Source organism: Neofelis nebulosa, chromosome 5 (assembly GCF_028018385.1).
Source record: "Neofelis nebulosa isolate mNeoNeb1 chromosome 5, mNeoNeb1.pri, whole genome shotgun sequence".
NCBI classification, from domain to species: Eukaryota; Metazoa; Chordata; class Mammalia; order Carnivora; family Felidae; genus Neofelis; species Neofelis nebulosa.
In genome coordinates, this window is record NC_080786.1 from 38,477,517 (window position 1) to 38,501,760 (window position 24,244).

General features: G+C 40.9%; 1 protein-coding gene across 11 annotated transcripts in view; it reads right to left on the bottom strand.

The window, feature by feature from the left end:
- Positions 1-5,048: 5,048 nt before the first annotated feature.
- Positions 5,049-24,244, bottom strand: part of SLC9A9 (solute carrier family 9 member A9) — a 703,484-nt gene continuing 684,288 nt past the window's right edge. For 10 of the 11 annotated variants that reach the window (XM_058730134.1, XM_058730131.1, XM_058730132.1 and 7 more), the window contains 2 exons: positions 8,079-8,184; positions 5,049-6,728 (listed from right to left, as the gene is read on the bottom strand). In XM_058730134.1, coding sequence (XP_058586117.1) covers positions 6,519-6,728; positions 8,079-8,184 — 316 coding nt within the window. In that variant the 3' untranslated portion in view covers positions 5,049-6,518. The remainder of the gene's footprint in view (positions 6,729-8,078; positions 8,185-24,244) is intronic. The other variant, XM_058730137.1, reaches the window with a different exon arrangement.

Here is a 24,244-nt window from a genome sequence, read left to right on the forward strand (position 1 = left end):
GAGGTCTCTGGTATGAGCTGAAACTACAGTTCAAAGGCAGAATTTCTCCTTCTTCCCAGAAGCCTCAATTCTGCTCTTACAGCCTTTCAGTGGATTCAATCAGGCACACCCAGATTATCTAACATAATCTCCTTTACTTAAAGTCAACCAATTATGAATGTTAATTACACCTACAACACACACATGCATAGCAACACCTAGATTAGTATTTGATTGAATAATTGGGGATTATATGCCAGCCAAGTAGACAGGTGAAATTGGCCATTACAGTTGAGGAGAGGTAGGGCAGTTGTATAAGGCCAAAAACACAGTAACAGTAGAAATCAACATTTTTTCTGCATCTAACCCTTGTCCCATGGGAATGCCAGATCTCCCTATAAGGGATTCTCCAAGGTTTATTTCACAGGTGCATACTCTGTCCACCCACTGGATTTTGCACTCCTCAGTTCTCCATTCTGTTCCCTCTTTCTTCTTCTTGTCAGTGGTTTACCCAGGGTTTGAATGAAAATAATCTATGATGCCTTTTGAAGAAAAATATGCTCATCCACGCAGAGATTCTGGCATCGTCTTTTCGTGGGGAGGGCATACTGGAATTTCTTTGCAGGAATTAGAGAAAGGTGAGGAAGTTGTGGCATTTGAAAAACTCTTTGGTAAAGCTGTGATGCAAACCTCATCCTTCCAAATACACATCTTTAGGCTAGACCTTTTCCTTAAACTTCAGATCTGTGTAAACAACATCTGGACATTTCCATGCAGCTCTCCCTAAGAACCTCAGGCTCAACATGTCCAGAGTTGAATCTGTTGGCTTTTCCCCAAATCTGTTCCTCTTCCCAATACCCTCAATGACTGGAACCATCCACCTGCCATCATGTAAGCCTTAAACTTGGGGTCATTCTGGGCTCTTCCAGCTTCCTCACTTTCCATGTCCAATCAGTTATCAACATTGTAGATTCTAGCTCTGAAACTTACCTGCAACCTCTCCTTTAGTCCATTCTTCCTGATTCTGCCTTATTTAAGTTTCTCCTCGTCTCTCTCCTGGGCTGTTGAAATAGCCTCTTGACTGGGCTATTATGCCTTCTCTAGGCTTACTTGTACTCCATATCCCCACAATCTATGTAATTATCTTTCCTGCTTAAAATATTTCAGTAGCTCCCCATTCTCATAGGATCATGGCTCAGACTCCTTAGTTTGATCCGTACCTCCAGAATTATCTCTTATACTCCCATTCCTACCTGCAAACAAAAACAACCTATATGGTAGCCATGTGGACTAAATTATATGTAGTTCCTCTAATGTGCCAGGCTGCCTCACACCCCTTTGTCCATGCTGTTCCTTTTAACTGGCAGGTTCTTCCCATATTCTAGTGATCAGTCTTACCTCCTGCCCCACAGAGCAGCACCAATCATATTTGCTTGGTCAAACCCTCTCATCTTTCAAGATCTCACATGTAACTTCTTTAAAGCCTTTCTTGACCATCCCCCCCCTCCCACACCCCTATCTTGAAGCCACTTTCAGAACTGACCATACATGAATATGGTATCATTATAAAAATTAAAAATAAGGTGGATAAACCAAAGGCTTTCTTGATTCAGCCCTTGTAATTGCACTCCCCTCTTGGTTATCAGTCTGTCATGGATCTTTCCAGACTGTTTTTCACTAACAATTTATCTTGGAAATATTTCCATGTGAGTGCATGCATATGGACCCATTCTACACAGAGTGTAATTGCTGCAGAGAATTCCCTAGTATGAGAATTATTGTGGTTCCCTTATGCTATTGATGGATATTCTCCTCCCCAATATTTTGCAATAACAGTGCCACAATGAATATCATTTTGTCTGCTTCTTTATGCATAAATGGTAAGTATTTGTTTTCTACACAGATGCCTAAAAGTAGAAGTCTGGATAGAAGGTATACATATTTGATTCTACATATTATTTCCATATTTTTATGTCTGGTTGAATGTTAATTTTTCATGCATTGGTAAGAGTTCTTTGTGTATTTTGAACAATAATCCTTAGTCTGATATACACATAGACGCACACACAAACGAAAGTATGTGCGCATGTGTGTGTGTGTATTTCTCCAAGTTTGTTTCAAATTTTGCTTATTGTCTTTGTCATAAGAAATTTTGTGTTTTTATGCAAATTTATCACTCTTTGTTTTGGGTTTGTGTCTTTCTCATGAAAACTGTTCATATGCCAAGGTTATTTACATATTCTTTTTTAATTTTGTTATCCTTTAGGTTTTTTTTTTTAACACTTAGCTGTTTAAATTACTTGCAATTTAGTTTTTTATGTTGTAGGGTATTACCTGATATTTTTCTTTTTCCAAATTGAAAGTCAATTTGTCTGCATTACTTACTGTGTAATAGCCCATTTATTCTCAGCCCAAATTTAAATGCCATTTTTTAGTAACTAAATTTCTAACTATATTCATGAACCTGCTTCTGTACTTTGTAGTAGATTTTCTTGACCTCTTTCCTTATTTCTGGTCATTACCACACAGTTTTGGCTACTGTAGCTTTATTGTATGTTTTGGTATCTTATTTTTTTTTTATTTTTCAACATTTTTTTATTTATTTTTGGGACAGAGAGAGACAGAGCATGAACGGGGGAGGGGCAGAGAGAGGGAGACACAGAATCGGAAACAGGCTCCAGGCTCCGAGCCATCAGCCCAGAGCCTGACGCGGGGCTCGAACTCACGGACCGCGAGATCGTGACCTGGCTGAAGTCGGGCGCTTAACCGACTGCGCCACCCAGGCGCCCCTGTTTTGGTATCTTATAAGGAACCTATCATTTTTTAGCAGTCTGTCTTCTCCTACCAGATGTTTGATGGATGGGACCGAGTCATATTTGTCTTTGAATTTTAAGGACCTTTTATGTAGTTTGCATCCATGTTTGTTGGATGGTGCAAATGAATAAACCCAGAAGCTGTTGGTACTATTGATGCTACACTTTATATTCTCAAAGTCTCAAAGATCATGGTGAGAAATAACAAATTTTTTAGTTTTTATTCCACTTCCTATTGTAGTTCAGTACTTCGATGAGTTATTCATAGGACTCTTATTATTATTTAATTTGTTTTTGAATAAATAATTCGTCCATAGTGTACAAAACCCCAAAGGCACAAAAGTGATAAATTAAGTCTCCCCTCAGTTCTTAAGAGGAAATTATACTACCAATTTCTTCTTTAACCTTCCAAAATGGCAGCATACCATCTACTCTGTTCTGCACTTTGCTATTTTCATTTAACAATACATCCTAGAGATCATTCCATACCAGTACATGTGATATTGTCTCATGAGATGGCTGTGCTGTGTTTTATTTAACCAGCAATTCAGTTGTTCCAATAAATATCCTTTGTATGTATAATATTCTCAAATATCTAGAATAAAAGATCTGCACATGAAATCAGTGGGTCAAATGGTATTTGAATTTTCAGCTTTGATTTATACCATTAAATTGCTCTCCAAACAGTTTCTAGAAACTTCATGAATGAAGACCTTAATGGCACTTCCCATCAGGCTTCTGACTTGCTCCGGCATGTACTGAGTACCACGGGGACACTACAGAGGGTCTAGTTGGGAGACTGACAGTGAGTGGAACTCTGTGTGTGTGTGTGTGTGTGTGTGTGTGTGTGTGATGTATACTTGGTAAGAAGCTCAAGGAAAAACCATAAATCAATTAATTAATTAGAGTCCTGTTTAAAGCTCTAATAATGAGTGCAAGCATTAGTGGTTTGAATAAAGCTCCTTTGCCTTTATTATTCATTAGAAACTGGCAGTAAATAATAGGTTTGAATTTCACAGTCCTCATACTGCTAATCAAAGCACAGAGATCTTAAGATCATAAATTATTATCCCTCACAACAGGACAATAAAGGAAATTTTGTTTTATGAATTTCTAACTGGGACACTGGCTAGCCTCTCTCTGGGTCTTGGGCTGATTCAGAGGGAAGGAGGCTGGTAATCACATCTTGAAACTGGAACACTGTCTTATAGATCAGGTGGGGCACAATTTCCTCAAACTCATGATATTTTACTTACCTGGAGTCAGGGGGACGAGTGGTCTGACCCAGATTAAACAGCCCCTTATTCTCCTTGTTGGCCGTGGTTCATGATGGTCAGTTGGAAAGGGTATTTTTCTAAGCAGGAAGAAGGCTTTCCTGTGGGCAGGAGGCTGTTTTTGCTGTGCCCTCTTAGGGAGTTGGTGCTGGGTTTAGATTGCGTGCCTTCCTCTCCCCACTCCTTCTCATTTCCATCTCATATGTCATTTTTCTCTCTACTCCTGCCTCCACTAATGTTAGTCTGTTTTGAGAGGATCTTCTCTTTCCCTGGTGTGTCTTTCTCCACGCAAAGCAGCAAAACACCAGGTTCTTATCTCTTCTTTTCATAGGATGAGGACAGAAAGAAGATGAATCCTTATCTTCTGACTTGCCTTTTTATTCCTCCCCCCATTTTTGAGGCTTTTCACGATTGTGTGTGTATGAAAGTGTGAAAGGAGGAGGCTGTTCCACTCTGCCTGCCTTAGCTCTCCCTTCTCTGGCTGGCACACCCTCCCAGCCCACCAGTGTTCTCTTCTTTCTTTCAGTGGCTTGTGTGCCAGTTCCTATGGCTTTTCCTGGGCCACAGGACCCTTGCATCTCCCTTACGTTACCTTTCAGTGCCTACTTCACCTGGCATTTCAAGTATAAAGGCTTAGAACTGCCAATTAGCATGAGCAGAGAAAATGTCTTTATCTATCATGTATCTATCTATCTATCTATCTATCTACCATCTATAATCTATTTTGGGGGGGGGGAGAGAGAGAGAGAGAGAGAGAGAAAGAGAAAGAACACTAGAAAGTGAGCATGTGAGTGGGAGAGGGGCAGAGGAAGAGAGACAGAATCTCAAGAAGGTTCCACATTCAGTGCACAGCCTGTTAGAGGGCTCAATCCCATGACCCTGGGATCATGACCTGAGCCAAAATCAAGAGTCAGAAGCTCAGCTGACTGAGCCACCAGGTGCCTGAAAATGTCTTTAAATAAAGCATTGGCCAACACAATCATACTTTATAACAAAAGTTTATTATGATTAAGTCAAATAGAAAACTTCATGCTTTGCCATTTGCATATTTACCCGGAATGACCAGATTATACTTAGCTGAGTACAAAACAGTTTGTGCCCCTGGATCCTACTGTTTGGAAGAAAATCAATATATGTAGCGGTGTGTCTGACACCACCATGGTTAATAGCCTAACAACTGGTTAGCAAAGCATATGTTATTTTCAAGCTTTGGGCCTGAGGAAGACATCATTCCCTACCTCCTTCAGAAACAGACCCATCATAGCCTGGGCACCTAAGACTAGAGCCTGCTTTTTTGGAGTCTAATATTAACATCTGTATTTCAAGAGAAGCTAGGCTTGAGGTATCTTTATGGCTTAAAAGGCACAGATCATGCAGCTGAATTAAAAGCTATTGTGTCGGCCTGTCATGGGCTATGAGCCATATCTTGTAAGAGGAGTCCTCAGGCTGCATCCTTGAGTCTTCAGTATGGTCTATGCATCATCGGCTCTGCTCCTCTAGCTTCTGCTCTTGCTAATCAGCTGTGGGTGTTGGGTTTGGAGGACGGGTTGGGACTCCTGCACTGTCTCCTGCCACATGGAGAACAACCTGTGCTGTGGAATCTCATTACCCAGCGTACAGAGGGGACCTGCCACAGGGCTAAGGAGTGACTCAAATGCAAGCAAGGACAGGGAGCCTTGTTCTTCAGGTAAAATATAGTATGGAGAAAAGAAAACCGCTCTTCCTGGAAGGGTCCTACCAAGTTGGAAAACGGAGCTGCATTTAGCGCAGGGTGCACCCAGCTGGAACTAACCCTTTGATTCATTCCATGGGAGAAGCAGCTTGACAAGAATGCCCATGAGAACAGTGGGTGGCCACACGGCATGGCTTCTGTGAGGCCATCAGCAGTGGTATCGATCCGTTGTCTGGGCTTTGCAAATAGCCCTGAGGTCATTAAGGGCACGTGGGAGTCTAGGTCTTTATAATATGCAAATAAGCAGGTACTAAATAACTTGGCATAACCTCCAGCTTAGGAGCCAGATCTTTATGCTCAGAAACTTTTTTCCTTATTTTTAAACTCTCCCTAATGAAGGGAATGAAATCCAAAATTGAAGCGAAGGCCTGGAGAGCTGCCTACTGAACGGAAACCCCTCAGACACAAGGGTATCTGTTCCTCCCTTAACAGCAGCGAGACTCCTGACTCCCTCGCTTCTCTGCCCTTCCCACCCCACCCAAGTCGCTAATAAAAATGGCTGCTGTCAAAAACTTAAATTCAGTTGCATAATAGAGAGGGGTGATAATAAATTCTCATTTCTTTAGGCACTAGAGGATACTTGTGACAAGGTTTTGATTCTCTTCAATTTGTGCTCTTACTGCATTTTCCAGCTTCTATTCCCCATGCTGCCTCCCCAGCTTGGCTTGTATCTCTCAGTGAGCCTGGCATTACTTGTGATTACGTCTGCACTGTTCACCACTAATTCAGCTGGGACTGACCCGGAGTCTGCTCAAGCTTGAGTTCGTAGCCTCCTAGGCCGAGATCCCCCTCGTAAATGTTGTCTTTGCTTGGAGTCTGCGGTGAACTCCCTGCAGGAGGACTGCAGGGCGAGGCGGCTTGCTCCTGGTAACTCATGGCCAGTTCGTCCTGATTCACAATGCATTCTACATCTTCCTCTTTTAGCTGCTCCTGGATTTTGGGAAGAGAGAGGAGTCACTTCATGATGAAGAAAGCAAGAGCAGTCCGACAGTGTTAGAAAGTAGGGTGTTTGTTTTCCTTTCTTAATGGCCCTGTCTTGCCTTGGCTGAGGTACCTGCTGCAGGCAGGTGTCGCGTTTCCATGTCCGTGGGCATGGTGGAGCATTTCCCCTGGAAGGCCTGGAGGCATAACGCAGCCATATGGGGCCTCCAGGCCTAAGGTGAGAATTGGTAGAGAGCGCGTGCTAACCGAGTGCTCCTTGGGCTAAGGGAGTTAAAATAAAATTCAGTGGATTTCTTGAACTGGTACATAACTAGGTTGAGAGGAGTCAGGAGTTAGGAGAATCTTGGCACCTCAGAGTAGGGAACGATTCTCAGTGTTGGTTTTGGAACACTCCTGCCTATCACGAAATTCTCAAAAGGCAGTTTCTGTTACATTTTATTTGAAAAGTGTGTCCTCACAGCATGCTTCTTGGGATGAGTATCACAAAGCTAAAAATGGTTGGAAGTCACCATAGTAGATAATGGCAGAAACTAACTAGATCTGACCAACGTAGTTTTCCTCAGACAGAGCTTTCCTTGAAGGAAAGAATTAAGATTTCAACTCTTCCTTCATTGGCTTTGGGAAGACCATACAAAATCACTCATAGAATGAGCCCTGGCTAGGTGACTGAGGTCAGTGGTTTCCAACGTTAGGCCATTGAATCCCTTGGAAGGCTCATGGAAACACAGATACTGGGCCCCAAGCTCAGAGTTCTGAGGTGGGGGGGGGGGGGGTGCTGATAATTTGTATTTCTAGCAAGTTCCCAAGTGATACTGAGGCTGCTGGTCTGGGGACACACTTTGAGAACCACTGCCTTAGGCCATTGTGTCCTGAGCACATCTGAGACACATTTTTCTCTGTTTATGCAAGGGAGTGCATAAACCTCCAGCTGGACAACCTCCAGGGGTGCCACACACTCCAAGGCTTTGCTCCTCTCCAATCCCTGATGCTGGTTTGTTTGTAATGATTCTAATTGCTTTTCAGCATTTTTTATTCCACTCCCTTGAGCCATAAAGCACAGGCCTAATATTCAAAACCTCAAAACACAGCAGTTTGTGAGGACATGTTACTTCTTTTATGTTTTCTAAATTCATTTTATGGTTAAAAATATTGATAAAAAAAATGGTATTCTTAAAAGAAGAATGAGCCCACATCAGCAACATCTGAAAGGAAAAGAGAAATGCTTCTTGGTGCAGTGAATTTTAAAACACTTCCTCCTCAAGCTGGGAAGTAATAGCCCTGAGGTTCCTGGGCTCATCAGTATTCACCAAGCCCGGCCCACTCCGGGCAGTTACTCACCCCATAGGCCTGCGGACTGGTGAGCAGCCGGGAAATTGGCCCGCACCATTCAGGTAACGTGGTGGTCAACGGAGGACCAGAGTGGGTTAAAATTGGTTTCAGATATCTGTAAGGCCTGTTAAGGAATACTTGCCAAAAGGAAGTTAGAATTTAGTTTCTCACACAGCACAAACCTTTGCATGCAGTGAAAGAGACAGTTATGTTCACCTTTAAATCCCCTACTCCCTCATTTAGGAGGCAATTTGGCCTGCAAAAATTGCTGTTTATAATCTTTGCTCCACACACTTTTCCAGCCCTCCTGGAGGTCTTTAATCATGAAGAAATGGGGACTGGGCCAGCCAACATCAGAGAGAGGGGTGAATGTTCCTCTTCTCCTCCCCTCCCCCCACCAATGTCTCATCTGCTTAGAGAATGCATTCTTAAGAATTATCTTAAAACAATAGCATAAAAGATTGTGTTTTCTTAAAACTGCACACGTAGCTTAAACTGCCAGTAATTTTCACAAAGAAGCAAGAGGTATTTCTTAAAATGTTCAGTCACTTTAGGACTGGGTAGTGAACATTGATTGTTTTCCAAAATACTTTATTTTCACTATTCAACACAGGCACTTTATACTTCATACATCAATGCGCTTCTATACAAAATTATGTAAATAAGCTGGTGCCAAGTTCATTCCATTGTCTAGCACCTGTCTTTCTTATCTCTTCATCCCAAAGTGCTCTAACAAGTTAAAAGAAAACCCTGTTCATCTAAAGCTGTTATATTTCCCTCCAATCTAGCAATAGTAAAACCCCTAGAGGCTGCCTCAGGTTGCCTTATATTTCTTTTTTTTGCTCAAAGGAAAGTAGTGGAATTATTTCCCCATTCCATCAGACACAACTTTTAAGCTTTATATTATTTCCTCTGCTGGAGAATATTTCACCTCATCAACTTTCTGAAAAGCTATAATAAATAGAGAAAAGGAAAAAATGGAAAGCGGTTAACTTCGTTTGGCTTGTGAAAATCTGAAGTCATCCCCAGGCACTAAGGATGTGAGAGGACCTTGGAGATGGCTCTCCTGGAACCCATCTATATCTGGACACCACTCTGTCCTTCCTGTGATGCCTGAGCATGTGACAGCAGAGGGAGATGCAGCCTATAGGGGCCAGGAATCTTGTTGCCTCTGGCTTCAAATCCTTCCCCATCAAAGTGGTGATGAAACAGGAGATACTCATGAACACAGTCTAGTTATGATGCAAGGAGAGCTGCTTAAGAGCATCTATAATTCCAACTGAAAATGGAAAACTTGACAATTCCTTTCACACGGGCAGCTGTTGTGCTCAGTGAAGGACCAGGGAAGATGTCAAAGTTCAGAGCCTGGCATTCCCTGTAACATTTTTTGAGTATGTCTGGATTCTGTAAAGCCTGTGATGGTCTTCCATTAATTTTCATTACAAATTGTTATTTCCTTCATTGTATGGATGAATGAATGGAAGCCTAGAGATATAATGATATTAAGTAATCCAAAAGCTCCCATTGCTATTTGAATCTGCCACCATCATCACTAGCAAAAGATAAATGAGCAGGGCAGAATCATGCATGTGACCAGCTGGTTCTCTAGAGAGAAATGCTTGCAGACCTTATCCCTGCTGACAAGCTATAGACCTTCTCACATAGGGGCACGTGAAGATACATGGTCTTATTAGGGTTTATGGTGTGAACAGGTGAGCAAAAAATACTTTTGTAGGGAGGTGAGATGGGTAAGATAGATGTATAACTGTAATGTAAATCAGGGAAAATCCAGCCAATTTTATTTCAAGATGGAAAAGTGACAGTAAGTATGCAACATTTTTAGAGATGTCATATTAAAAACAAAAACAAAGGGGCGCCTGGGTGGCTCAGTCGGTTGAGCGGCTGACTTCGGCTCAGGTCATGATCTCACGGTCCGTGAGTTTGAGCCCTGCCTACGGCTCTGTGCTGACAGTTTGGAGCCTGGAGCCTGTTTTGGATTCTGTGTCTCCCTCTCTTGACCCTCCCCCGTTCATGCTCTGTCTCTCTCTGTCTCAAAAATAAATAAACGTTAAAAAAAATTTAAAAACAAAAACAAACCTGAAGAGATTTGTCAAGGCTTTAATTGTTTCAGAGAGGCCTGGGCAACTTTCTCTATTTGAGGTTCTCAGAATATTGAAAAATTAAATTATATAACACCAAAATAATGTTACAAAAGGCACAAATTTAGAATTGTGTAATGGACATTTTCTTCTTTTAATCCTGATGAGGTATCTCTTTAAGTCTATGGGTAATGTTACTGGAGCTAACACTTACAGGCGAAATTTTAGCTTTTTGTGAATGTGAGGCCTGGACCCCAGGGCGTACCATTTGGCCTCTTTTGGATAGGTTCTGGGATTTTTGACTCTCAGTGCCTTGGCATAACTGTCGTCTCTGCCACTTTCTGACTGTGTGAACTGTGGTCTAGTTATTTACCTCTGTGAGCCTCAAGTATTGTTGTGAATATTAATGGGAAATAACATTATGCAAAAATGTTTTTAAACTCTATGTGCTATTCACATGCTATTTATTTTGTTTTAAGTAATTATTTTCTAAGCAATGCTTCTGAGAAACTTTTGTCTTGATCATTGTTCAGATAATAGTGGGGAGATGGAACTGAGGGTAGAGAGGAGAAAATGGCACTCCAGGCATTTGGTGTGGCCTTGGGGGTCACAGGCTAGTTAGCAGGTGGGACATTTAAGGTATCCCTACATCAAAAATGGCTATTTGGGTCAAATTTTGTTGTATAGGCAGCTAGTGTGAGGTGGTAGGTGACAGGTGGGCAGAATTTATTGATGTATGACTCTTCTAGGAAACTGATGATGTTGTTTTTGCTGCTCTGATGTCTCAGTAGCTGTGAGTTCAAAGGAATGAGGCATACCCTGTGTGGCAGTGAGCGGAATTGCAAAGCACCACCCCTAGCCATGGTGCACGTGCAGCAGAATCTATGTCAAACATCTTGGTTTGCCCAGTGCTTATCATATATCCTGTGCTCAGTGGATGTTTGTTGAATTTCTGATATAGGAAACTATTCTGGGGTGGTATGAGTGATAGAAGTAGATCCTGGGTAACTGTGACAAGAGAAGATGAAGGGGGCAGATAATAGCCAACGAACGAGGTTTTTCTGAGGATAAGAGGCTAAGAAAGGTTATGTTGAAGTTGGACCTCTCGGGCCTGAGTTATTAGACTGAGGGGACCATGAAAAAAGACTGGTAATGGCATGAACTGAAGTGGTTAAAAAATAATCTGGTTTCTTACTCATTCATTTGCTCCTTCATACGCTCACATGTTTTTGTTTTATGCGCCAAACTGGTGAGGCATCCACACAAGGACATGGACAATTAATTGCATTATAAAATGGAAAGCTCCCTGGTGTCCACACTGTGGTTTCCTTGAGGGCAGGCCTGTTCTGTTCACCTGGATACAGTGCTTCGCACATTTTAGATGTTCAAGAAATAGCTGTTGAATTAATGAAGACAACAGGCTCAGAGAGAGGAAAAGAATTGCTCAATGGAACTCAGCCAGATAGTTAATGGCAGCGCTGGGCCTGTGATCAAGGACATTTCCATCATACGGGGCATCTTTCTTCTGCTACAGAGACACTGAATGACAGGTCTCATCTGATTGGACAGCTGATTTGGAATTGAGGAATCCATGATTTTCTGAGTTCTTTATTGCTGAGCACTGTCTGGAAAGTGGCTGGATCTCCAGGGTTACCTTAATTATTAAAGAGTAAGAAAACTCTTCTGATCTACAAAAAAAAACCCATGCTGCTGATTTCGCAAAATGTGTTATTTTTTTCATCAAGTTCTAGTATATGTTTGGGGAGGGAGATTCTCTGTTGGGTATTTTTGGTACAGCTAGTTTTGCTTCTCTAATAAGCTAGAAATGTATCGAGATGAAATGTGAAGCTCTGGGGGGAAGAAAACAATGACTTTTCCCATCTAAAGGGCATAGGTTTGGGAATAGCAGTTTGGTTCAGGAGATGTAAGTAAAAGCTGGAATTCCATCCAGAGTTAACACACATGCAATAAGGAAGACAATTAACAGATGCCCTTTTCTTTTTTGGCCTGAGCTATCAGAAGGTCCAGAGCTAAATTTAATGCTTAACTGAACTAACATCTAAAATACCCGGCAACACTGATTTCTTTCTCTTTTTTGTTTGTTTGTTTGTTTTTAATTATTTTGAATCCTCATGTTTTACCCATTGTAAGTTGCCAAAACTAATGAGTGTACAGCCTGCTCATATGCTTCATATGACATGGTCTTACCTAGACTAGTGAGATGCAAAACCCCAAGCAAAGATGCAGCTCTACAAATGAGTATCTGCCCCTTTGAGGAGACTAAGCCCCGTTGCCCCCTACCATGGACTGAATGTCTGCATTCTTCCCAAACCCATATGTTGAAGTCCTAACCTTCAATGTGATTGTTTTTGGAGATGTTCTTTAGGAAGTAACTAGGGTTAGATGAGGCCATGAGGGTGGCCTCCATGATGGGATTACTGCCCTAATAAGAAGAAATACCAGCGTTTATTTGCTCTCACTCTAAATGTCCACAAAGAAGAGGTCATGTGAGCATAAGTGAGATGGTGACCATCTGCAAGCCCAGAAGAGAGTTCTTACCAGAACCTAATCATGCTGGCATCCTGATCTCAGACTTCTAGTCTCTAGAACTGTGAGAAAATAAATGTCTGTTGTGTAAGCCACCCAGTCTATGGTATGTTGTTATGACAGCCTGGGCAGACTAACACACTCCCTCTCTCTGGACCTCTTTAAAAACCTCTGAGAGTCCTGAAGACCTATGTTCTATCCTGGCTTTCTCTAAACTTGCCTCATCATGAAGATCATCTTGGACATTTGTTAAGAATTCAGATATCCCAGGGGCACCTGGATGGCTCATTCGGTTAAGCGTCCGACTTTGGTTCAGGTCATGATCTCACAGTTTGTGAGTTCGACCCCTGCATCAGGCTTTGTGCTGACAGCTCAGAGCCTAGAGCCTGCTTTGGATTCTGTGTCTCCCTCTCTTTCTGCTCCTCCTCAACTCATTCTCTCTCTCTCTCTCTGTCTCTCTCTCTGTCTCTCTCTCAAAAATAAATAAACATTAAAAAAAATTTAAGAGTTCAGGTTTCCAAGTCCTGCCCTGGAGATTCTCATTTGTCAGGTCTAGGAAGTGGCCTGGGACTCTGTATTTTACAGATAGTCTATATTTTAAGCACCCCAGATGACTGGTGATTAGGCAAGGTTGGAACACGATTCTCTCTGGAGTGTTACCCTCCATAGGAGATTCAAATTTTAAATAGGAAGAAAAAGAACATAGTGTCTTACATCTACAAAGCCATCATTTTTAGGGTGAAGATAGTTATGAGGTAAGCCCATTTGGCCCAGAACCCAGGCTTATCTAATGTAATGACCTTTGCCATTTGTTCCATCTTGTCTGGGGGATGGGTCGGATAGTTGGCTCAAAAAGATGAAGACTTGATGATGTTACACCTGAGACTGAATTAATGAAGTGTCATGTCTGAGCTTGTGTAGGAAGACTTTGTGTATATTGGGAGCATTTGCATGTGCTTGTATGTATAAGTTTGACAAATGGTCTTGCTATCTGAATAAAATACTCATCACTGCACAGCTGTGTCAAGAACAAAAGCGCATTTAGCTCTCTATAGACTTTTCAAGAATATACTCTGTGCTCTTTCATTTATAAAACATTTCCATATGTCTTATTTTCTCCTTATAACTGTAGGTAGGAGCTATAGTCCCATTTTACAGATCAAGAAATGTATAAGCAGATGGTTTTTCAATTCTCTTCTAATCTATTCTTACCTCCTTTTCCAGGGTGCATTTAGCTTCCAGTTCTGGCTTGCCATCAGATAGGGATCAATGACAGGTGGGTGGGGAAAGATAAGTACATCCTGTAGTGGAAGCCAACCTTGCCCGCTAAGCCCATACATGCCGGCAGAAAACCAGGTCCTAATTACTATTGACTTTCTGAGTCCCACACTGTTATTTGAGTCCCACGCAGCATCCATGAACAAAGCCAGTAGAGGATACACAAAATTTTACATATCCTATCACTCTTTGCTTCTAATATACAAATTACACCCCTTCTGCTTTGTTTCCCAGGAAATATGGCCTAACAAATTGACTATGTTTTCCTTCTTTCCTTTGCATATATCACATTTCACAATTGAACACTCACTGTCTTGCCATTTTGGGTGAGTCTGCGATGAGCCATTCTGCAGAGAGCTGGCTGGAGGAAGGCTCTAAGAGCCCAAAAAAGAAGGCTTCTTCTCTGAGCTATTTCATCTCTCTGTTCTCTCTACCTCGAGGGAGGACTTCCAATTTTGTACCAGGCACTTTCAGAGAACATAGGAGTAAGATCCTGTCTTTGCAGCAGTCACTCTATTTCAAGAACAAGCTATCAAGATGGCACCTTCTACTAGGCTATTCATGAAGTTATGGTTTTAAAATAAGGAAAAGGCAGAAACCCTCTTTCTCTACACAGATGAACATATACTTCTTTGGTTGACAATTCTAACCTTTACCATCTTAAAGGAAATTGCTCTAGACAACTGCTGGGGCAGAAAGAAAGCAGCAAATGCTAGAATAAACACCTGATGCATAAGCAGAATTGCCTGCAAGAAGCCAGCAAGGAGTGACCGTATCCCCCTTTGGCCTGGTCTCTGAGCTCTGCTACTCATATGTCTAATCGGTGAATGGCTCTCCTTTCAAGGCCAAGCTGGTATGTCCCTTTCTCCCAGCAACTTTCTCAGACATGCCATGCTGAGCTGCTTCAGTTCCATGGCTGTTCTGTAGCACTGTGTATCTATCTCTCTGGGAGCATTTATCACATTGTCTGGAAGCTAATTGTTTACATCTCCATCTTCCTCTAAGCTCCTTGAGGGCAGGAACTTTATTATTATGTAACAAAATATTTATATTGTAGAATGGAAAAGGGATACATCAACCTCACCAATCTAATATATAGCCTAATGGATCATTATAAAGCAAGGAAATCACCCAGACCAGGAAACAGAATTTTGTTACCCAGACCTGAGGCCCCTTCCAGGTATCTCATCCTAATGCAAACTCCATTCTCTCCCTACAAAGAACTACAATCCTGATTTGTACACTAATCACTTCCTTGAGCTTTTTTTCCCCTTTAATGTTTATTTATTTATTTATTTATTTTTCAACGTTTTTTATTTATTTTTGGGACAGAGAGAGACAGAGCATGAACGGGGGAGGGGCAGAGAGAGAGGGAGACACAGAATCGGAAACAGGCTCCAGGCTCCGAGCCATCAGCCCAGAGCCTGACGCGGGGCTCGAACTCACGGACCGCGAGATCGTGACCTGGCTGAAGTCGGACGCTTAACCGACTGCGCCACCCAGGCGCCCCTAATGTTTATTTATTTTTGAGAGAGAGGGAGAGACAGAGCATGAGCAGGGGAGGGGCAGAGAGAGAGGGAGACACAGAATCCAAAGTAGGCTCCAGGCTCTGAGCTGTCAGCACAGAGCCCGATGCGGGACTCGAACTCACGAACCGCGAGATCATGACCTGAGCTGAAGTCAGACACTCAGCCGACTGAGCCACCCAGGCGCCCCATTAAATGTGTTATTTCTTTTAATCTGTAGATTCCTCCTCCACCCTTTTAACTTCTTTAAAATTTATCTGCTGAAGAACCTAGGCAATTTGACCTGTGGACTTCCCATAGTCTGAATTTTGCTGATTGCAAACTCAGGTGCTGCCCAGCATGTTCCTCTGCCATTGGTACTTCCTGTAAGTTCCTAGCTGGATCCAGAGATTGGATTCAGATTCTCTTCCATCCTGTTGGCAAGACTAAGAAAGGCACCTCATATCTGGTTGTGCCTCTTTGTGTGATTTGAGCAGCCTCTAATGTGTAATACCTATATCTATTTGCTCACTGGGGATTGCAAATAGTGAAATTCTAATTATATATTTTTTATTATTTTATTAGTAGAATCCTTTTATAAAGAGACATTTTTCATTTATTCTATTGAGATATTCAGTGAATAGTCAAAATAGGAAAGACAAGATAAATGCTTGATTTATTCCATCTATTTATCAGTTTTCCAGATGTTTGGTTATCATCCTCTGAAAAGGACTGATTCTTTGTTTAAATATCATTATAAAGTAATGAATTTAAATGAATTTGATTGCAATTATTATCGTTGTTGAAATGCAAACTGACCCATAGTTGGTCAATGGGAGTCTTTTCAAACTGACTGCTGAGTCCTATTGACATGATGCCAGTATCTTTGATAGATAGCTTCTTTCTCATCTGTATGACAACTTGTTCCAGGCTCATCTTGAACATTGCTTGTTTCTGACCTCAAACCAACCATTTCTCCAAAATTCTCTGATTTCTTTTAGTGAGAAATGGTATTTTAACAGCAAAATCTGGGTGCCAAGGGTTACAATTTATAGGGAGGTACTGTTAAGTGTTCAACAACTGACTTTTTTTTTTTATAGCTAGATTTGTAGCATTTCCCAGTTTCCATGGTATAAACACTCCCATTATGGCTGATTTCAATATGTCAACATGAAGTCCCTGAATGTGGAGTTGGGACAAGATGTGTACAATCTGTTCTCACCAGTTAGTGCAGACCAGCTTCAACATGCCACTGGTTATATATCTCATGAGTTACTATGGATACGTCCAATTCAAGTTCAAGATTCAAGTTCTGATTCTCAAGGACATAAGGAATGGTAGAATTAGAATAGTCCATAATTACTCATTTGTTTTATCCTTTATTAAATATATAGTAGTCTCAGAATAATAATAATACTGATAGAACCACCATAAAAATTACATGATACTTTAAAAAACTTCTGCATATCCTCCCTATATTCTAACCTCTCATTTAAAAAAAACCCCTATTGTGCAACTATTATGTAGTTATACTATATCTACATTGTCAGATCATATAGCCATTACATCTACACCCTCTCTCTTAGCTCTTGTTTAGTCCTAGCTCCCTGGGTAACTATATACTTAATGCTCACCTTCCTGCCTTATGTCAGTGTTTTTCTAGTTATTTTGATTGTTTGAAGCTTGTTTTTTATTAGATTCCTCAGGAAGAACTCATGGAAAAATTCTTGAGTTCTTGAATACTGATACCAAATTGTGCCTTTTATATTTTGAAACTCTGTTTTTCTGGAAACAAAATGATTGGCTTATCACTTTCCTTATTTGATTATCTTACATATGTTTCTAGTTTTTTTTTTTTTTTTTGACATAAGTAGTTGCTACTGAAAAACATAATGCAAATACAATTTTATTTTCTTTATAAACCACATGGGCTTTTTTTCTAGAGGCCAAAAAGACATTTTATTTAAAGTTCATTAATTTTAGTAAATTTTTTCTGATGTTGGTTGTTCTAGGTTGATAGTCTCAGGTACATGGTGTGATCTTTAAAATAGGTAGTTCCAAATGTTTTAAATGTGTTGTATTTCAGCAAAGTTATCCTGCATTAATACTTGTTCTGTTTCTTGGCTTTGCTTTTTTTTCCTCAGAGACTCCTATTTTCTGGATGTTTAATCTTTGGCTATCTTCGATATTTGTCACTTTCCCTTGAATCCTTTTTACCTTTTTCTTCATTTCTGTTTGATGTAAAATTTTTTTCTTTCCTTTAACCTACTATTAAGGTATTATCTGTTGTGTTTATTTACTTTTTTATTTCTTCTAATTTACTATTCATTTCTGATATGAGCTTTTTCTTCTTTTAAATTACTTTCAGGGTTTTTTTCTAATTCTGATTCATGTTGTTCCTTTATGTCATCATTTTCTTAATGTTTTAACTTGTTTTATTATAGCATATTATGGTTTTGACCTAGTTGTGGCATGTCCCTCTGGCATGCTTTGACTGTCAATAGGGATATTATTCTGTTATCTCCTTTTTTTCTTACAATAACTCTCTATGGGATTTGACTTCTGTACTTTTCTGTTGTTGTTTTTTTTAATCTAAAATTAGTTTTCCTTAACTTATAGAAGGAGGCAGTATTCAGGAAAGCTTTTTCAACTTCATAGGGCTCTCTCCTCTCTTGTTTTTACATAGTGGTAAGCATGAGATTTTCTCATCTGTTTTCCTCCTCAGCTGATCTGGACCTTGTCTTTCCTTCGTCACTATTGTCTTTGTCCAGCTCAATTTTGATTTTACTCCGGGTAGCTACTCTTGAGTGCAGGACCCTGATCTTGAAGGGCACCCTGGTGGATCCATTTTGAGAGCTCCTGACTGCTCCAGCCCTTCAGTCCTTCTTACTGGGACCTTTCATTTACTCCTGGTAGAGAGGGCAATACCCCCACCCCCACTCCCACTCCAGTTTCAGAGATGTTTATCAAATTAGCCCAACTACCCTCTTCAGGAAATACTATTGACTTTTTAGGAGTTCTTCTGTTTTCAGGTCCATTACATACTACCCTAATTGCTTCCTTTTCCCCATTTCACAGACACTTGTGTTAATGGTGGTTTGTCTCTACTCACTTGTAACTTGGGTTTTGTGAGAAAACTTGTTTTCTCAAAACTAGTTTTGATTTGAATGTGTCCATGGATTTTTGGTTTTATTATCTAATTATTCTGCCTATTTTTATGTAGGCATTTGGAGGGATTGAAAGACTGCTGTTGATGCTTCCCAGAATGGAGAAGTGGTTCTTCACCTTCCTGGCCTTGGACTGAGAGCTTTGAAAATTTGCCCACATGCTCATCATTTGCATACAATTTCACATGACATTTCAAAGTGTTCCCAGAGGTCTTGAAATGCATCCATGCTCCCCTAGAGGTCCTGAGCTAGGAAACTCTGGTCAGGAGCAATTAAGTATTAAGAATGAGGACAGACTAAAGGCTGATAAAGTGGGGTACTTTTTACACTATTTGTATTGGAAGTTGGTTTTCTCAGTGATATCTCTAAGATCTACCTATCAAATGTTAAGATAATTCTATTTGGTTCTTTGGTTCCAGACAGACAATCCAGAGACAGAAAAAGGGCAGTGGAGTTTGTGGAAAGTTTAAAGGAAAGACAAGAGTGGTAGGATGCTAAAGCAACCAACATAAGTAGGGCAAGTGGACATCAGATAAATAAGGGGAATGTTGGAATCATGAGGCTGGAGATAAACCTGAGAGCTCATTTGATCCACAGTCTTAGTTCTTAATAGAAAAGAAAAGTCTAAACCTGGGGTTTCTCCAAGTGTGGTTACTTGACCATTTGCACTGGAATTTCCTATTTTGCTTGTTAAAATGCAGATTCCCAGGTCCTTGAATATGACCTGCTTGGGTGGGAGTTCTACTAATCTGCATTTTACCAATCCCCTAAAAACCACTGGTCTAAGTGATGCAGAGAAGAATGGCATCTGGTCTCATGAAGGACTCTGGATGTGGAGGTGCCACATCTATGAACTGCATAGTATAATAATAATAATAATAATAATAATAATAATAATAATAATAATATTTATATCACCTTTATTATTGTTTTTTTCTCCTACTATTGTGTCCTCAAGAATTTTCTCTTTGGACACAGGAGATCAACAGATTTCCAGTGATTTTTTCTGACTATCACATGCATTTGAAATCCACTGTGCCACACGGAATGCTACATTTGGCTCAAGTTGTTTTGAGAGAAAAGAGTTCTGGAGTAAAATGTTGCTGCTATTCACATGGAGTAGGTCTTGGCTTTTAGTGGCCTCTGGTTAAAGGAACTGCCACCCAGATCCAGACCCCCTCTGTCAGCTCACAATGATTTGACAACAGACCTTTATGGGTCACCTCCCTGGCGGTGTGTCAGAGAACTGGGCTTTGAGAAGTAATTCTACTCCAGCATTCCAAGTCTTCACTCTGGTTTGGAGGGAAATTTCTACTTGATTTCTTCCTCCAGCATTGATTGCATATGGTTTTATGAATGCTGGAGCCTCAGCTGGCTACCCCAGAATTCACATTTAAGACATAGGTGGCCAGCCCCGCCCTAGCCCTCTCTCAAGTCCCAGAAGAGTGTGTGTCTGAGGGGGACTGGTCTCCATGTAAGCATGGACAGGGATTCCTTGGGAATGCATAACTGTTCTCATCTTCTACCCCTGGGGAAATAGGAACAGTCCATTCTGTATCAGCAAGTGGAGCCTATGGGTCAGGACTCTCAGAGCATGAAGTTAAAGTAAAAACTACCTTCAATACTTTCATGGAAAGGGAGATAGCAGACACCAAATACAGATGGCTGAGGTTCTGGCTGCTGTGATTGTTTCTCAATTCGAGCAAAAGTCTCCAACTCTTTATGCCTTGATTTTCTCACTTCTAATAAGACACATGGTGCTATGTTAGGTGTTGGTTGGGTAACTATTTAGCGATTGCAATTACCTTATGTATTTGTTTCCCAGGATGCCATAGCAAAATACCACAAACCACATGGCTTAAACAACAGAAATGTATTGTTTCCCAGTTCTGGAGGCTGGAAGTCTGAGATCAAGGTATTGGCAGGCTTGGTGCTGTCTGAGGGCTCTGTCCCATGTCTCTCCCCCTGGTTAGGGCCAGCAATTCTTGGTGCTTGTTGGCTTGTAGATGCGTTACTCCCATCTCTAACTTCATCTTCCCATGTTGTTTTCCCTGTCACTTCGCATGATTGAAGTTTTCTTATAAGCAAACTGGACCCATCCCATTCCAGTATGACTTCACCTTAATTAATTACATCTACAATGAACCTATTTCCAAATTAGGTTACATTTCAAGGTACGAGGGGTTAGGACTTCAATATATCTTTTTTTTTTTTAGGAGTAATTTGGCCCATAACATTCTGCTTCTTCTGAAAAATCCCAAGTCTTCGGTTCATTTTTAATTTTTTTCATAGTAGTTAAAAAATTTTTTAACTGGGTGTGAATCCGAGCTTTGCTACTTATTATCTATGAGTGGGAAAATTTCCTAAACTCTTTGAGCCTCATTTTTGTCAACCCTAAAATGAAAATAGCTTACAATAGTGACCTCACAGGGAAGAAGATTAAGTGAGATGAAAATAGATACAATTTTTAGCACAGTTTAGGGCACATAATAAGCACTCAATAAATATTAGTTAACATTATTGTTATTCTTTCACTGTATCCCTTAAGGAGTTTTGTGAGTATTAGAAATATATTTCAAACATCCCCAAGTCAATTTACTCATGAAACACCCACCACATATCCTGCAGAGTTCATAATATTTCTTGTGCTGGCTGCTGGAGCCCTGAGACAAATATTGCAAACTTTCTCTCAGAAGATTCCCTTCTATTCTTGGAGCAGTGCCCCCACACAGGGTGCCCAGGGAGGCATTGCTCGTTGTTTCCTGACAGCAGGATTTCTGTGGAGCATTTACATTGTGAGGGTCCTAATAGGACCCTAACAGGACAGGAATGACCTGTCTGTAAGAACGAGGCGCTTGCTCAGAACGTGCTTGCTTTAAGATCACCTTAGAGAAGCTCTTTCTCATCATCACATTTGTTTCTCTGGGCCCTGGTTGTCCTTGAGGCCATTCTAACCTTCCCATACTCTAAGGACACCTTCTCTGACCTTTTAGCAGACTCAGTAGAATGCATGTCCTGTGGAAGGTACTTTGGGTTACCTAAAGTACCTAGTACTTTGAGGAAGACAAAACCTTTTCTTTCTCTCTCCCTCCCTCTCCCATCCCTACCCCAGAAATTCTGGCTGCTGTAACCCACTGAGTTTGTTATAGGTATGGGCATCAGGGTATGTGACATTAGGTTATTTTTGAGCTATAAAATGAAGCCCGTTCAGGAGACATTAGAAGCTTTATTTCCTTTGACTGAGGAGATACAAGAGGATAGCTCTTTGTTGTTACAGGGTCACGTGTCATAAATAATCTCATTCTCCTCTCCAGGCACATTTTTCTCTCAGATGCAGTCACTTTCAATTTTTTTTTTCTTTACCTCCACCCCCTACCTGGAAATACATTTTACAATTGCCACTCAGTACATGCCCTAACATCTGCTCAATCATACATATATAGCACTAAAAATACTTCTACGATGCACTTGGATCTATTCCTATTCCCTATCCAATCCTATCCCCTACCCTGTTCTATCCTACCCCATTCCATTCCACCTGTCTTCTGTTATGCTTATACTAGATACGGCTAGTGTGCACCGATATCCAATCCTCCTCCTTTTTCAGGTACCTGAAGTAGGTATATCAGCTTCCTTGAAGGAGGGGTGGGGGTAGCTATAGGACTAATTTTAGCCGATGTGTATGGTTCTAAGTGACTAGTGTCACTTTTACATGGAAACATAGACTGAAGACCTCTATTTCGATTAAGCCATAATTCTGTAGGGCCTGCATGCAACCTTGTTGACTTCTTCCCTGCTACCATGACCCAAGGAGTCCTCAGGCTGAGATAGTGGAGCCACAGATCAAAGCTGCTTGGATCACTGAATTGTCATGTGGAGGATAGTGGCTGTAAAGAGTCATCCACATCCTTCGTGGCCTTTAAGTGAGAGAGAAATAAACTGCTTGATGGGCCACTGAGATTTGGAAAATGTTTGTTACCATGGTATAGTCTATCCTGTTCTGACTAATACACTGCTTCTCTTCCATTTCATTTGTTGTTCAGAAATGCTGGTTCCAACCCGTTATGGGTAGCCTCATACAGTTTGCAAATCATTTTCCCAAAGCATCTGCCACATCGATAACCCCAAAATAGAGATGGAGAGAGGGCTCTCCATAGTGGAGGGAGAACATAGACGACCACTGTCTGTCCTCAGGGTCCTAATTTCTGGAGTTGGTGGACTTCAGGAATAAGGGCTAAGTGGTTGTGTGACTAGGGTCCTAGAGACTTAGGTTACAGTTGCTTTGGTGGGGGAGGCACCAGAGACTAGGTCCAAAGGTGACTGAGTAATGGACTTACCTTTTCTGTGTGATTTTGCCTTTGAGATGTACATGACTCCAGACTCAGGTCTCATATATTCTTGATGCTTGAACTTCATTGCCCTCTGTTGATCTCATCCCACTTACTTTTCCAACCTTATTCCCCACACTCTTTCACAAACCTTAGCTCCTGATAAATAAAATAAAGCAACGATTCCCATTTATGTATCACTATGTTTCTGGGACTTTGCATATGCTGTTCCCTCCATTTGAACAACTTTTCTTTTCAGCCGGCACTTGGAAATCTTAAATCCGTTCTGACATAGCTCAACTGTCACTGCCTCTGAAATCCCATTTATCTTTTATTTACATCTCTTCTAGCATTTACCATTCTCTCCCCTATGGTTATTATAGTTCTCCTCCGATCTCATCTTGAGCTAAGCTGCTTCTCTTTTAGTTTTTCCACAGAAGTCCATCCAGATAAAAGGGTTCCTATGAACAACCCAAAATTAGAAAATCCACTGACTTAAAAAAACAACAACAACAAAACAAGGTTGATTTACTAAGGTTGACATGGAAGGCCTTTCTAGGCTTCCACAGTTCCCATATCCACCAAATACTTTACATATTTTTATCTTTGAATGTTCTACTTCCACTACTGAGGATGTACTTCCTTACTTTGTCTTTCAGGGAGACCTGTTTATTCTTTAAATCCTGTGGAATAGATTGCTAGTATTTGCCTAGCCAATATCCAGTCTCCCTTTCCTCCTTACAACAGAAGGAGGTTCTATTTCCTCAGCAGATTGAATGGCCAATGAAATGGAAAAAGTTTGTTGGGTAGAATTTCTAGAGAAGCTCCTTAAAGACAGCATTAAATTTGATGTTTCTCCATTCTTGCCTGGAACTTAAATGAGCTGTCTGGAGTTCCAGCAGCCATATAGTAGCTATAAGGTACACTTGAGGGTGGAAGCTGTATACTCAGGACTATAAAGGAGAAGGATAGAAGGACCAGAGAAATACTGATGACATCATGGAAATCTATTACCAGCTTTATATTGTTTAATGCTGGACTTCTTTTACATGAGATGAAAACTTCTATTTTGATTAAGCCATGGTTATTTAGATTTTTCTGTTATATGCAGCCAAACACAGTCCTAATGGGCATACAGCTCAATGCAAATAGTTCCTCTTTGTGTCTATCCCTGTATTCTAACTAGAGGATTTTTTCACTGGGGCTCCCACAGGCTTTCACTCAGACCTCTCTGATTACATTGATGATAAT